This window comes from Babylonia areolata, chromosome 18 (assembly GCF_041734735.1).
Source record: "Babylonia areolata isolate BAREFJ2019XMU chromosome 18, ASM4173473v1, whole genome shotgun sequence".
Classification (NCBI taxonomy): domain Eukaryota; kingdom Metazoa; phylum Mollusca; class Gastropoda; order Neogastropoda; family Buccinidae; genus Babylonia; species Babylonia areolata.
In genome coordinates this window covers 11529539-11545689 of record NC_134893.1, presented here as the reverse complement: position 1 = coordinate 11545689, position 16151 = coordinate 11529539, and the positions used below count along the sequence as shown (strand labels likewise).

The 16151-nt window shown below is 45.5% G+C and overlaps 1 protein-coding gene across 4 annotated transcripts in view; it reads right to left on the bottom strand.

Annotated features, from left to right (window-relative positions):
* Nucleotides 1-1398: 1398 nt before the first annotated feature.
* LOC143292445 (uncharacterized) overlaps nt 1399-16151 on the bottom strand; it is a 37732-nt gene continuing 22979 nt past the window's right edge. For 3 of the 4 annotated variants that reach the window (XM_076602723.1, XM_076602722.1, XM_076602721.1), the window contains exon 2: nt 1399-4802. In XM_076602723.1, coding sequence (XP_076458838.1) covers nt 3191-4264 — 1074 coding nt within the window. In that variant the 5' untranslated portion in view covers nt 4265-4802 and the 3' untranslated portion in view covers nt 1399-3190. Of the gene's footprint in view, nt 4803-8277; nt 8395-16151 lie in introns of all 4 variants that reach the window. The other variant, XM_076602725.1, reaches the window with a different exon arrangement.

The following is a 16151-nucleotide window of genomic DNA, read 5'->3' as shown; positions in this document are numbered from 1 at the left end:
ACAACACTTTGAAGAGCGCACATCTATCTTATCTCCTTCAGTACGTCACGTCACCACAGAGGTGATGGAAGACATCTTCACTACACGGCACCCAACCTCTTTTTACTTGATCTGTTCGCACGTCTCCCGTCAGCTGAGAGGACAGTGCGTTCAGCAGGTGACAAAGCACTCCGTCACGAACCTCTGAGCGACTATCGTCTGTTTGTGCTGATCCATCCCTCGCCACCCCCCTTTATCCTTATCCAGCAACACTTCGCCTCACAACTCTCTCCAGACAGCCGCACGTGCAAGAATAACTCCGATAACTTTCAAGATGACACTCTGCGGGTTATCGGCCTTTTGGGAGAGAACTCTCTTGTTCCCGAGACAGTGTTGTGTACCTTGTGGTGACAGGGCGTGCGTGAGTGTTATTCTTGATGGATCATGGAATGGGAAGATCGCTCGTTTATGCTTATCGCTGCCGATAACTTCGTTTGTCCAGAACAAATACGAAGGTTCTATAGCGCGATGCTTTTGTTTTGCGTTTGTGTTGCTCTTTTTAAGGAAAAGAACTGTTGTAGCATTCTGACACTAAGGGAGTACCCTATAGTGACGAACCGGAAAGAACTTGAAATGATAATTTCTGAACACGTTTGAAAAGAATTTACAGGGTTTTTTTTAATGTGTAAATATGCCACTGCTGTTTCTGCAATTTCTACTGCAGCTGCAGTAACTGCAATAAATTCTGTATGGCAACAGACAGACAATGCACGAAAGGAAAGTTTGGAGTTATCTCACTTAAATAAAGAGAGGGTTCACGTGAACAGTTGATAGGTAGTCTATAAACGATGGCTTTTTGGGGGGAGGTGGGAGTTGTTTTGTTTTTGTTTGCTTTTTCATCGTACAAAATGGAAGTACACATGCAAGAAAGTACCTGTGGTGGTGCTTATTTCATTGGCTGCATACATAGCTGTTTGCCGGAAATCCAGCATCCCTTCACCTTTGCCCCAAATACGGTACTTGACTTTTTGTGAACCCTGTATAAATGTCTGTCCATCAGACGGCTGTCGCTCAGTGACACTCCATTTGTAGAGGTCTTCTGGGCTGGACTTTACCCATGGTGGCTCATCGATATCCTAGTCAGTCAGTGACCCTTTGTAAGTTACAAAGTTCGCTCGTTTGTTTGTGCGTTGGTGGGGGGTGGGGGGGTGGGGGGTGGACGTTGATAATATGTGACTGACTTACAATTCTATGTCCTGTATCTTCTCATTGATTGATCGATTTCTGTGTGTGTGTGTGTGTGTGTGTGTGTGTGTGTGTGTGTGTGTGTGTGTTATACCCGCATACAGTGTTCAGTTGGACAGAGGGAATAACCACAGTTGTAGGCAGACAAATTATCACTCGAAAAGATCTTCTTTTCCATTTTTATTGACAATTCAGGAACAATATGACATCTAACTAGTGTGGAATTGCACAAACGTAATACATAATATGAGCAAAATAATAAATAAATATTTTTGTTTCATAGTGATTATATGTAAAGGATACTCTTAATGATAATAATAACAGTTAGAAGAAGAGGAATAGAAGCTTCTTTTTTTTTAAAAATTATAAAATGCCTTGCAAGAACGAAGTCCCACTTGGCATGATTTATTCAGATCTGTCCAGCTCCGACTTTGTGCTCGCATCTCCGCAGTTGGGGATGGAGGATTACTTTCATAATATACTTGTGTATCATACAGCCAACAGTGCAATACAATGATCATTTACATATTATGGTTGAATCAGTAGATCTGTGTCATCAGAAGGCATTACATGTATTACCCTGTTTACAGAAACGTTGTACACAAAAAGCACCGACTATGGCAGGTCAGACTAGTCTATTGTTCACGTAAAAAAATGGTTCTCACTCTCTCTCTGACACACACACACACACACACAGCTTCTCCGAAATATATTTTTTTCTTAAAAACGTGTTCATAAGCACCGGCTTAACAAACGATCATATTAAAAAACAAAACAAACATGTAATATGTTTTCTTGAAATGTCCAAATGTTGCAGATTACACAACAAAGGTTTCCAGGTTGTAGAAGACCATATCTACACACGGTTCAGTCTTCTCTACATCTACGTCTCAATCTCTATGTCACTTCTCAATGTTCACGACTTTATCGCTGCCACTGTTTGTTTGGTTGTCTTGTTGTTTTTTTCCTCCGTTTTTTTTTTTCATTCCTTATGCCCATACATAGAAAGCGCTCAAGCGCGCACGCACACACACACACACACACACACACACACACACACATCCACGCGCGTCTGATAAGCAAAGGTCGTATCCGACATGGCACTTCAAAACATTTCGTGCAGTCAGTTTAAAAAAAAAAAGGACGAGGAAACAAATGAATTTATAATGAGATGTATACAAAAATTTTAAAAAAAACACACACAAAACACACACACACACACACACACACACACACACACAAAACCAACAAAAAACACGAGAGAATTCGAAACGATAGTTCCTCCTTCCTCTGTGTCACTGGTTAACGTTAAGGACACATTCCGAACATACAATTTAAGACACGCACGCACGCACCCACGCACAACACACACACACACACACACACACACACACACACACACACACACACTCACTCACTCACGCGTTCACAAACACGCAGTCAGCAGCCGCACGATTTGGCATTCAGCGCATAATACGTATCTCCAACCCATGGACATGTTTTAATGAATATGATGCTCACGAGTTGATAACAATTTTTCACCAACGTACAAACAGAACACTTAAAAAGTTAATATAAATTCAATTGATGCACATGTCGAACATCAAATCAAAAGACATGTTCCAGAGATCTTTTAAAAATACAATAAAACTATGACTTTCCTGAACACAATAAGACAATCTATAACCGGGATATAGATAAATTGATGTGGCTTTTTCCCGAAGATATGATACCTTATATCACCATTTTCAGCAAATCGTCAGCACAGACCGGGTGTGCCTGCAGACCACCCTGACACTTTTAAAGTCTCACCAACAACTGCAGAGAGACATATGGCAGTGAAAGAGAATGTAACATTCATGTCAATGTTCCTCATAATTCGCCATTTATCTTTGCTGTCCCTGTCTCCTGTAGGCAAAGCAAAGTGTGTATAGAGTCTCCTTTTCTTGTACGATGACAGCTTTCGTCACAACCTCCGCTTTCTGGCGGGATCAGTGGTATCGAATACAGATGCACGCTGCTGTTGCTGCTGCTGATGCAAAGGATGCTGCAGTGTGTGCAGCGTGTGCTGCTGTTGCAGCTGTGCCTGGTCCCCGTTCCAGCTGTCCATCAGATCGCTGAAGTCTGGCAGCGTGCCGGAACTGAGACTGTGCACGACGCTTGACGTGGCCACGGGAAGGTCAAGGCCGCTGCTGCCTGCGACCTGACTGGCCATGGCTGGTTCCTGCCAGAAAGATTCCGGGAAAGATCGTTTGTGCATGGGTACCGATTTAGGGGTACCGACCGCCTCCGAGTCCACCCTTTGTCGTTTACTGGCGCCGTTGTGGGGCACCTTCTTCTGTTTGTTGCCGGTCTGAAGCCCCTGCTGGAACAGCTCGTCCAGAGGACCCAGTCCTACAGACATGTCCGCTCTTCCTGAAAACGAATGCCTGTTGTCTTCTAAAACTTCGGCGTTCTTGTGTTGCGAGGTTTCAGACGCTTTGCTGGAGGAGGGTTTGGGATCGCCGTAATCGCCCTGAGCGATCCTCAGGAGGTCCGCATAGTACAGCTCCCGCCCTGACTTGGTCACCGTCCACTTGTCCTCGTACACGTCGCACGAGTCCTCGTCTCCTTTCTTCCTCCCGAACACCTTGTGGATGTCGGCACTGACCCTGTCGGCAAAACTCAGCAGCTCATGCGTCACATCGGGCTCCACGTGCCTGCTGCGGAAGGCCAACAACTCCTGCTGCAGCTCCTCCTCCAGGTCACTCATGTCGTCCTCGTCGATGTCCTCCTCCATCTCCTCCTCTTCCTCCTGGTAGGGGGCTGCAGGGAGGGAGGGGGGAGGCGGAAGAGAGGGAGGAGGAAGCGGGTGGAAAGGGAAAGAAGGGAAGTGGTGATGGTCGGGGTAACCGAAAGGTAAGTACTGTTTGTGGTCCATGGCGTGGGGATGGAACTGGGAAGGCTGCGACATGGTGAGGGAGGGTGGGTGTGCTATGGCAGTGTGCAGGGTCTGAAGGCGTGGAGGGGACGTGCGTGCCGCGTGCACTGCTGCTGCCATCACGCTGGTTATATCACGTGGACAGCCTGTTTGGACTGGGGGATGTGGGGGGTGGGGTGTTTCGCACTTCTTGAACACGGGTGCACTTATCTGGGAGTATGTATGGACATGGAAATACACCGTAAACTCCCAGAATAAGATGTATATACCATGACGAAAGTCAGGCGAAATACGAAGATGTTCTCATTAAGATTTTCGGACTTCTTCCACGGCTTTTAATCGTGTGGACGTCTCTACTTAATGAATACACAGGTTCAAGACAAAGACGATGGTTCTTTGCCAAGGCAACTGAAGTATCCAGATGTGGTGCAACACAAGGATCTATATATCATGTATATTATTGTTTTCAGTGCAATCATCTGGAGTTCCAGAAAGACTAGGCAGAATCCACTGCTGTCAGTTGAAGTCCAGGGTGTACTATGGTGAGTGCACAGCAGCAGTCTTCACCATGTCCAGAGATCACCACAGGTAACGGTCAGCCACAGTCAGTCACGTGCTGATCCGGGGCGTCTCAGAAAACGACCAGTGACACTGGCTCCTGTCAACAGAAAAATAAAGAGTTGAAAGTTATGTGCCTATAGCTAACAGCTTACCACCACTGCAAGTGTAATGTTTTCAGTGAATGTCTTTTTTGTTGTTGTTTTTGTTTGTTTGTTTGGTTGGTTGGTTGTTGGTTTTAGTAGGCAATCTAACGCTTGGGAGGTTTCAAAAAGGGGTGCGTGCATCTCTTTCACAGGCTCGAGATTACCCGTTTTCAATGTGACCTTTTTTTCTTTTTTTTAAAGAGATAATCATATCCTTATTGATCACTGCCAATAAGACTTTGGCATGAAAAATGATCAACAAGGTCTGTTTGCTTACTTTGCTGTACCCCCATCAGAGATACCTAAAACTTATTTTACGTTGGGAATCTGGCAAAGGATTCGAGCAAAGAAGACGTCTTGTGTTGTTTGGTTGTCACAGATCCAAACTTTGGAAAGGGGGAACGATGGCCAAACACTACAATGATACATGAAAAGGCAAAAAACCAATGAATCAAACATTACTTTGAAATAAATTATACAGACAACAATAGTCAATAGCCTAAACTAGAATACGAACAGAGAGGGAGCGGAGGAGAAGAAAGTGTGAATAAAATAATTGTAATAAATATGACTAAGTGGGTAAAGAATCGGAACTCACATCGAAAATATTTGTCGCCAACAGAATCCAGTCTCACTACCCAAACTGTTAACACATGCATATTCCCACCAATTTTAAAATCTGCACAATCAACTCGAACACTGCACCAAACAGACATCACACACAACAGACACAAAACACAATCACCCAATCACTCCTGAAGAAAGAAGAAAATTACAATTTCCGTGTTATTCATCCGCATTAGGCGTCTGATAGCATGATAATACATGTGCACAACAACACGACTATCTGCAAGGCCTTTTCATTAAAACGAACTCGACATTGAAATTGCTGAGTGAAGTTGGCTCCGTCTGAACAAGATGTCTTGGGTTTGTGTCTTGGAAATATTGTACTAACTCAGTAAACACAAATGTTGGAAAGGGGGATTGTGGCACCCGAGTCACAAACGAATAAGAAAGGGTGGTTTCAACCGATGTGTGGTTTACCAAACTGTGGGAAGAAGTACATGTCCGTCGTTATTCGCCACGCAGAGATCAGGAGAAATGGGGATTTACTGGTTAAAGGTTAAAAGATCCTATAGCATTTTACGGCCATCGGGGCACTGTGTCTGGGGCAAGGGACAAGAAAGCGGGCTACAATCCTGTCCTTCCGACGTTTTTAACCTTCCAACCGAAGTCAGGTACCCATTCACACCTGGGTGGAGTGAGAAAAACCAGAGTAAAATACCTTCCCACAGGACACAACACAGTTGCCAAAACGGGGCTTGGAACTCATCACTGGTGAAAACTGGATCAGATCGAAGTCCACGGTGCCTCATTTTACTAGGCTTACATGAAATAGACGATTAACATTGGCGGTAAATAAACTGCCACGACGGACAGGAAATTACACAGGATCCAGGTCAGCTGGTGTCGCTTTCTATTCTTCGAGGGGGTGTCAACGAGCTGGAAAGAATCCATATGGGCTTTACTATATCTGCTGGTATCACCAGTGCCGGGACTTAGAGGTGTGCGGAGGGACGGGATTAAGGGCGGGAGATCGGGAGGAGCGAGAGGTCCGCGACAGACTGACTGTAGGTACAGTGCTGTAACAGTGCATTGATCGGTACTAGAACCTCTGTTATATTTTCCGACTTGTTCTTTATATATGTTGTAAGTCTTCTTTTTTTATATATAGTTCTTCACCACTTCTCGTTTTAATACACTGGATCAATGGTGCTTTCATAAAACAACTACTCGTGATTGATGGTTCTGTAAAGCTGATGGTTGTGTTGAATTCATCTTTGTTTTAAGTTGAATTTCGCCATCGTTGTGTTCCATCTCTCTCTCTCTCTCTCTCTCTCTCTCTCTCTGTCACACACACACACACACACACACACACACACACACACACACACACACACACACACACACACACACACACACACACACACACGCACGCACGCACACACTTTCCTAATCCCTTCGCAGTCCAATACAGAATCATACAAAGACTGCCACCTGAAGTAAATGGGAAGAAATTAAAACATGTTCAGCGCAACACCGTCAGACGGGGGACACAAACACAGCCTACAACCATACAACAAGGAAAGTGAGGGCGGGGAGTGGGGGGTGGGGGTGGGGGGAAGGGGGTGGTCCCGGAGAGACTGGCAGTAACTGCTGTCTGTCGGCGGGTGGGAAAGGAAAAATAATTAATAACTACCACCTCCACCGTAACACAGCCAGGTAGCGTTGTCAGGCTGCGCAACTACTGCCTGGGGAACCTCACCTATTGCCAATACCGCTGAGGGGACCGGCGGGAGGGGGAACTGGGGTTGGGTGGTAGTCGGCCTAGTGGTGTGGGTGGCAGGGGTGTTGTGTGGTGGGGGTAAAGAGACTGGGAGGTGGTGGTAAGGGGGCAGGGTGGTGGAGATGACTTGGACCAGCGACTGACTGCGTGACTGACAAAATGGTTCAAAATGGTTCTTGAGTGACAGGACCCCAACAGTAGTTCCTATTTCTATGAAAGGGGGGGGGGGTTTCTTGGCACTCTGGTACTTAGTAGAACGTTCGTCATTGTTCATGCCGTACGGCCAAGCGTAAGTTCCCTATCACTGGGCCATTCCGCTAGCGTGCGTCTTTTCCTGGTCTGTTGTTGCCTGTCTGGGAAGTTTCCTGATGTTCACGTACACCACATCACGTCACTCATCGTGAGTTTTTCGGCTTTACTCCTACGGAAAGGTCTGTTTTTCTCTCGTTTTTGTTTTATTCAGCGCAATGAGAGCGGGGCGATAACTCGGGAGCGGAGCGTGCGCGTTCAAGTGCTCAGACAGACAGACAGACAGCCAGACACACTTACATACATACATGTAAGTGGGGGCAGGGGCTGTAAGGCTTTGCACTGAATCATGTTTTTGTTATTGTTGTTATAAATGCCATGTGCTCCCTGCACGGAAGCTATGAGCGTTGTCGAAATGCGTTATTATTATTATTATTATCATCATCATCATCATCATTACTAGTAGAACTTGCAGCAGCAGGAGTAGTATCATCATCGTCAGTATCATCATTATTATTGATCTCATCATCATCATCACCATCATCATTGTTCTTATTGTTGTTGTCGTCGTCGTCATCATCAGTTCTGTTGTTGCTGTTGTTCTACACAGGAAATGAATGACCAGGAAGTAAGAGACCCTACTCCCAGAAGAGGGCACATAAAAAGTGTGGAAGGGGGTGAGGTGAGGTCAGCTCAGGAAAGCCAGCCAGTCAGTAAAGGAACGCCAGGAGCGCACAGCAGCAGAGAATGATGGAAGTGCCCCCCCTCTCCCCCCCAACCCCTCCCCCCTTCAAGCGGTGTGACACAGTCACAGTGCTGACCACACCACCCACCTGTTATCGCGCACGTCCACCACCACCGGTCAGTCACAGTGACTCAGCAGGACTCACGTGGCCAACAGTGTGTAGGGGCAGAAGAAGCCCTGCCGGTGAGTGCTCTCACTGTGACACCTGCCACTTCTCAGCATTAGTATTATTGCTCGAAAGAATGTGACACGGGACTCGCAAGGAATGTCGGTTCGTGTCTGTCTGCCTGGCTGGATGTCCTTTCGGTTTTTTTTTCAGTATTTCACATGGATGAGTTTGGGATGACAGTGTCTGCCTATCTCCACCACACCCCTCGTCTCTATCACTTCCTGCCTGCTCTGTTTCTCCCACGTGTCTTCTCTCTCTTCGCCGCCCCCTCCCCTCCCCCCCCTCCCCCGACCCCTGAAAAGAGAAAGACAGAGGGACAGACACACAGGCACAATGTGTGTGTGTGTGTGTGTGTGTGTGTGTGTGTGTGTGTGTGTGTGAAAGAGCATGTGTTGTAAGGGGGTAGAGAGAGGATGGGCGCGCGGGGGGTGGGGGAGTTGAGGGGGGCACAAATTCAAGTAAATACTGAATTTCAAGCCACAGAGCGACCCACCCACCTCTTACCAATATATCATGACTTCCAACTTGCTTACCTAAGATTCAGTTTCGATTACACGAATATTGTTACGTCATCCCTTTCAGAAAAGCCAAATAATGGAATATCCCAAAACACAGACAAAAATACAGTCGCTGACATCTTAATATGTGGTGGATACCGAAATTACATTGGAGATAAAGGAAGAAAAAGACGTGAAAAACAGACCGTTCACATCCTGCCATAATTTAATCACAGAAAATCGTTTATGCCGATATGATCTGTTCACACGTGCTGTCTGTCTTATCAGCTGGTGTAGGTAAAATGTGACACCCCAAAATCCTAGATTCATTTCAGTCCGGGAGGATATTAACAAGGGAGGTAAGACTGGCCAGAGAATAGCAGCTTTCAAATATAACGGTAATAATTACCCACAACCGCGTTCACTCCACGTCCCAAATTCAGATCAATTGATATAAAAATTAATCATGTTTACAGGAAACCTGAATGCTGACAACCCATCAAAACACAAATAAACTAATGAAAAAGACTTCGACCAAAATGATAAAATGAAATAACATTATAAAATGAAGTATCCATTCAGTTTTGTGACAGAGAGGTTTCAATAGCGGTTGACATGTAGCAAGCTTTCCAGTTTTGAAATTCATTCATAATACGGTGTTAGAAATATATTTATTTTGTACTGTGTTGCTTTCATTGAACGATTTCAACAAAACGAATTACTTACACTATCCTAGATTGTTGCGTTAAACGTTATTTCTATAGCTTTATCACAAACACACACACACACGCACACACACACACACACACACACACACACACATATATATATATATATATATAATCCGAAGAAGACAGCAAGCATTACTGAAAACACAAAGTAGAAAGAGAAAAAAAAGCCACGGCACAATATGTTAAAAACAACAACCCATCTTTGGTAGAAAACACAGCATTCAGTACATTTTCGACAAAACATAACACAGGCAGAAAAACCATCATGACAAATTGAAAAAAACAATTTAACTCTTTATGGAGTGCATATAAGCTTATCCTATATACGAGATTTTCTGTTTTTTTACCCTTCTGCGAATTTTATTTTCAAACGAAATGAACTACGCGCATGGAGCGTTGTGTGTTGGTGCTGGTAGTGCGTTGCTCACGTTCTTTCTCTTTCTTCTCTCGCATTCACGCAAACAGATGCTGGAAGGATTACTCACTTCTTTCTGTCTCTTAACTGCCCCGAAGCATGGCCAGATCTGACCTTACTTTCAGACTGCATTCACAACATCAGTTTCCAAATACTCACTTTACAAAGACACCTAATCACAAGTGAATCATTCACGTGCAGTTCTCCTTCCACACAACGCACCTTCCTGGTCATGCATTCATACCAACACACACACACACACACACACACACACACACACACACACACACACACACACACAATATCAACATTGGCACATGCAGGTATCAGCACATGCTACACACACTGTCACAGTTGTCATGATTACCCTACCCCTATCTTTCTTTCTCTCTTCTTTTTCTGTACGTGCGTGCTTTTTTTTTCTTTTGTGTGTGTGTGTGTGTGTGTGTGTGCCCGCGCGCACGCAGGTGAGTAAGTACATACACGCACGCCTCGCCTATCTCCTCTCTACTACCATCTATCTGTCGACCTACCTATCTTTAATTCTTCGTGAATAGAAAGACAGGTGACCAGTAATGGATGCTAAGTGCCGGCAGGGAGCGACAAACCACAGCAAAGAAACGTCGTGATGTCAAGAGGCCCTGAGAAGAAAAAAACAAAGCTCCCTCCTCTCAAACCCTGAACAGTCAAGTGAGCACACAGAGCCCTGAGAACAGACTCTTGTCCACTTGTCGGCGTTGTTGTTGTCGATGGCGCTTGAAGCTCTTCACTCAGCTTTGACTGAATAGAGAGTGAGTGGCACGAAGGGTCGAAAGGTGTGTGTGTGTGTGTGTGTGTGTGTGTGTGTGTGTGTGATTGCACGCGTGAGTGTGTGCGTGCGCTCGCGCGCGCGTGTGCGTATGTATGCGCGATTGCGCACGTAAATGTGTGTGTGTGTGTACTCGTTAGTACGTGGGTGCGCGCGAACGCCATGTGTGTGTGTGTGTGTGTGTGTGTGTGTGTGTGTGTGTGTGTGTGTGTGTGCGCGCGCATGTATGCATGTGTGTTTGAGTGCGCGTGTTTGTGAGCATATGCACATAAGTATGCATACAGAGACCGAAAAGACAGCTTGTTGTCCTTTAAAAAAAAATATTTTCTAGTGACGGACTACACACTAGTAATTCGCCTCAATGAACGTGTAGCAGGTCAGGTTTGGCTTCACTTTAATGCGGTTTGTAGGAGAGGAGACATAACTGACTTGCCTTTATTAAGTTGAACACAGGACGACGATAATCAAAGAAACGGTTCGTTTCGTGGGAGAGGGGTGGTGATTATCTTTGGACATATAAAAAGAAAGGGAAAATGGTAAGGCTTAACGATCCTGGTTTTTTTCAAGGGTCATTTCAAAAGATAAACAAAGATAACCACACACACACACACACACACACACACACACAGAGTTCACGCGCGCAGATGAGAGAGAGACAGAGAGAGGGAGACAGAAATAAACACAGCAGCACAGAAAGAGGGAAAGTAAGTTTAGTGGAAAGCAAACTGAGAAGTGCCATGAGCTGCAAGTCAGTGATTGATTCGCACCCTCTGCCAGACATCCCCCCCCCCACCCCCACCCCCCTTCCTCCTGACCTCCTCCTCCTCCACGCCACCATCTCCTGTCACCCACAACCCCCCCCCCACGCTCCCCCCCCCTCACCCCCTGCCCTCCCCCCAACCCCCCTCCCCCCCCCCCACACACACACAAACACACACACACACTCTCGAGTTGAGGAACCACAAGGTACGAGCTTTAACTTAAAAAGATCCTAGCAGTACCGTTGGCCTTAACTGAAAGTGTCCTTTGACGGGCAACACTAAAACGATGTTACCGTTTACCTGCACTGGGTTAGTGGTTGGCCCAGTAATGATCATAGAATTATCAGGACGCCGGGTTCGACTTTCACTATTACGAACGAACAGTGCCTTGAGTGGTGGTCTGCGTGCTAGTCCTTCGGGTGAGACCGGAATAAACCGAGAAGCCAAGGGCAGCGTGAACTTAACGCACGTATAAATGAACCCATGACAGCAAGACAGTACAGAGCTGTCCTTGGCAAAATAATGTGGACAAATTTTATATATGTATGTATGTATGTATGAAACGAAACACGGTGCATTGATATACTTATAAGGATAAACAAGGATTGGGGTGCTGTATTATGACGCAACTCGAAGACATGACAGAACCCCGTTAAGGACAAACTACCCACATAAACTACGCACAACCTATATATAAGGACTAAGACAGAACACTGTTAAGGACAAGCTACCCACATAAACTACGCACAACCTATATATAAGGACTACGACAGAACCCCGTTCAGGACAAGCTACCCACATGAACTATGCACAACCTATATATAAGGACTATGACAGAACCCCGTTAAGGACAAGCTACTCACATAAAGGACGCACAACCTATTTATAAGGACTACGACAGAACACCGTTAAGGACAAGCTACCCACATGAACTACGCACAACCTATTTATAAGGACTACGACAGAACACCGTCAAGGACAAGCTACCCACATGAACTACGCACAACCTATATATAAGGACTACGACAGAACACCGTTAAGGACAAGCTACCCACATGAACTACGCACAACCTATATATAAGGACTACGACAGAACACCGTTAAGGACAAGCTACCCACATGAACTACGCACAACCTATATATAAGGACTACGACAGAACACCGTTCAGGACAAGCTACCCACATAAACTACGCACAACCTATTTATAAGGACTACGACAGAACACCGTTCAGGACAAGCTACCCACATGAACTACGCACAACCTATATATAAGGACTATGACAGAACCCCGTTAAGGACAAGCTACCCACATAAACTACGCACAACCTATATATAAGGACTAAGACAGAACACTGTTAAGGACAAGCTACCCACATGAACTACGCACAACCTATATATAAGGACTATGACAGAACCCCGTTAAGGACAAGCTACCCACATAAACTACGCACAACCTATTTATAAGGACTACGACAGAACCCCGTTAAGGACAAGCTACCCACATGAACTACGCACAACCTATTTATAAGGACTACGACAGAACACCGTTAAGGACAAGCTACCCACATAAAGTACGCACAACCTATTTATAAGGACTACGACAGAACACCGTTAAGGACAAGCTACCCACATGAACTACGCACAACCTATTTATAAGGACTACGACAGAACACCGTTAAGGACAAGCTACCCACATAAACTACGCACAACCTATTTATAAGGACTACGACAGAACCCCGTTAAGGACAAGCTACCCACATGAACTACGCACAACCTATATATAAGGACTACGACAGAACCCCGTTAAGGACAAGCTACCCACATGAACTACGCACAACCTATATATAAGGACTACGACAGAACACCGTTAAGGACAAGCTACCCACATAAATAATCACCCTCGCCAGTCCGGTGTTCGTATCGGCCGGTCTCTTGCCACCCGGGATCAGTGTTCTGACACTTGAATGGGGCTTATCCGCCACCCGTACCCCACTTCAGCGCCCTGACACCCGTAGAAGGCCGGGTGGAAGTCCGGAGACGGCGCAGGGTCTGTTGTGCCGCGCGCGCGCACGCCGTACGCATACAAACGTACGTTCTGGCTTGTGTAGCAGGAACAAAAACAAAAACAAACACAAACCGAAAGAGGAAAAAGCAGGGATTCTTTTTCCTTGTGAAATGACGCTGTCAGTTGATCATTTGGTGGTTTGGCGGGGTTTTGTTGTTTGTTTTTTAAGTTCTGGAAGGGGGCGTTTGGTTTTATTTTGTTGTTTTTTCGTAAGTTTTTTTAAATAGTTTTTTTGTTGTTGTTTTTTGCTTTTGTTTTGTTTGTTTGTTTGTTGTTGTTTTTAGCTCAATTCACCCCTTACCCCCACAAAAAAAAGTTTAGGACACGAACACTTTCCATTGTGGAAGTTGATCCAGGAAACAAAGTTTACTTATTTCTATAGTTCAAATACTTTCTGTACTCGTGGACTGCATTTGCCACGTTCACACTTTTCCGAAGAGTGGGGTATAGTACCCAGTCATTTATGCAGACACAGTCCGTTCTCTGGGGCTGGTGTGCAAGCTGGGTATGCTGGCGTTCCCATAACTCACCTAATGCTGACATGGGTGGCAGAATCTTTAACTTTTAACTTTAACTCTATCAGTCTGATATTATTGCATGTGTGTTTACATCGACACAAAGACATTGACATACCACCACATTATTAAATTGACCAACAACGAAACCTGTACTCCACCCATATGGATTCGAACCCAGGACATTCCCTGTGATTTCCAACGCTCTTAACCACTCGGCCATGGTGCCCGTTGCCTGGCGATCAACACAGTGTATAGCTTGTTTATAGCCCAGCGAGGCAGACAACTCTGGCGTGGAAGCCCGTTATAAACAAAGCCATCACAACCCCACACAGCAGGCCCTAAACAAACAAAGCCGGAAACGCACAGCCATTCAACCCGACGATATATTGGACCACACCACTGTACACCACTAAAGTCTTTAAGACAGCTAATGGGGGCCGTGCTAGCAATACAGGAGCCAGCCATTCCGCTTAATTTATTATTTCCAGATTACAACCCACGGTTAAAAAAACAAATTAAAATAAAAATGACCCCCCCCCTCACCCCCCCCCCCCAAAAAAAAAAATGTCGAAAATAAAAGTGCTTAAAAAAAAAAAATGAAACAGATAAGTGAGGAGACGGAACATTACACACAAATTCAGGTCCATGCAGAAGCATGTCTCTCCATGCAACGTTTACACCTGATTGCATGCGTATGATCATGATTTTGAGTCATGCTATTGAATCAGATAGTCCCAGTTTTCCTCATCACAGGACAAGCATGGCAAAGTAATAGCTTTCTGTTGTGGGGGGGCGGGGGGGGGGGGGGGGGAGGGGGGAGAGGGTGCATATCTGTGTGTGTGGGGGGGAGCCAGGGGTGGTTGTGTATGTGTGTCTGTGAGCGCGCGCGCGCGTGTGTGTGTGTATGTGATAAAGGTGGGAGGAGGGGATCAGGAGGCTGGGAAATCAATGGACCTGAAGGTAGAAAGGGAGAGATGACAGAGAGTCAAATTTTCCAGAAAACGTAAATCCTGTTATCACCGGAAGACACCAACGACATCCCACCGGAAGAGGTGCAAGGAAAACGTAGAATAGAGAACGGACAGTTTCCATAGATATCCATTGTCCAAATCAGTTACTTAATAGACGCCTCGTGGGAACGCATGATACCAGAGCAGTCTTTGTGACATTAGTTGATCTTTATGACAAAATGTATCAATACATGTCACCAGAAGGTACGGCAGAAGACAGTGGGTGTACTACAAATACCGGCTGGACTGGAGAGTAATAAAGGACAGGTTCATATAAAGCAAATGCATATGGATTTTCTTCTTATGGACGACAGTACTCTAAAAGGGCTGATTTTACAGCGTTTATTAACTTAAGCCATGTATACATAATGGAGTTCTTGAATATATTATGTTAGCTGTCAAGAGTTATTGTTTCTTAACCACCTCGCCCCTCTCTCTCTCTCTCGGTCTGTCTATCTGTCTGTCTCTCTCTCTCACTTCCCCCCTCTCTCTCTCCCTCTCTCTATTTCCCTTCCTTCTTTCCTCCACTTCCTCCCTCCTTCCTTCACTTCAGTGCATCCACCCATCCACCCACACCCAGATACCACGGCCACAAGTACACGGAGAGGGGTGGGTGGCGGCAGTGGTACCCTCAGTGCCAACACTGACAGTCACAGGGCAAGAGACGGGCAAACACATCAGAGCCACTTCCACGACTTCACCCTTGCCCACTTCCGATCTGTCACCACCAACCCATCAACAACTCTTTGCTTACTGATTTTCGGTCACAGTCAAGAACGTCCCCACAGATAGTTTGTCCAGCAGTTATCTATTAAAAATTGTGTGTGTGTGTGTGTGTGTGTGTGTGTGTGTGTGTGTGTGTGTGTGTGTTTTGTTGTTTTTTTTTCATTCGTAAAATTGCTTTAGATATTTTTGTTTTACGTTGTATGGATGTACTCTGTGTGTGTGTGTGTGTGTGTGTGTGTGTGTGTGTGTGTGTGTGTGTGT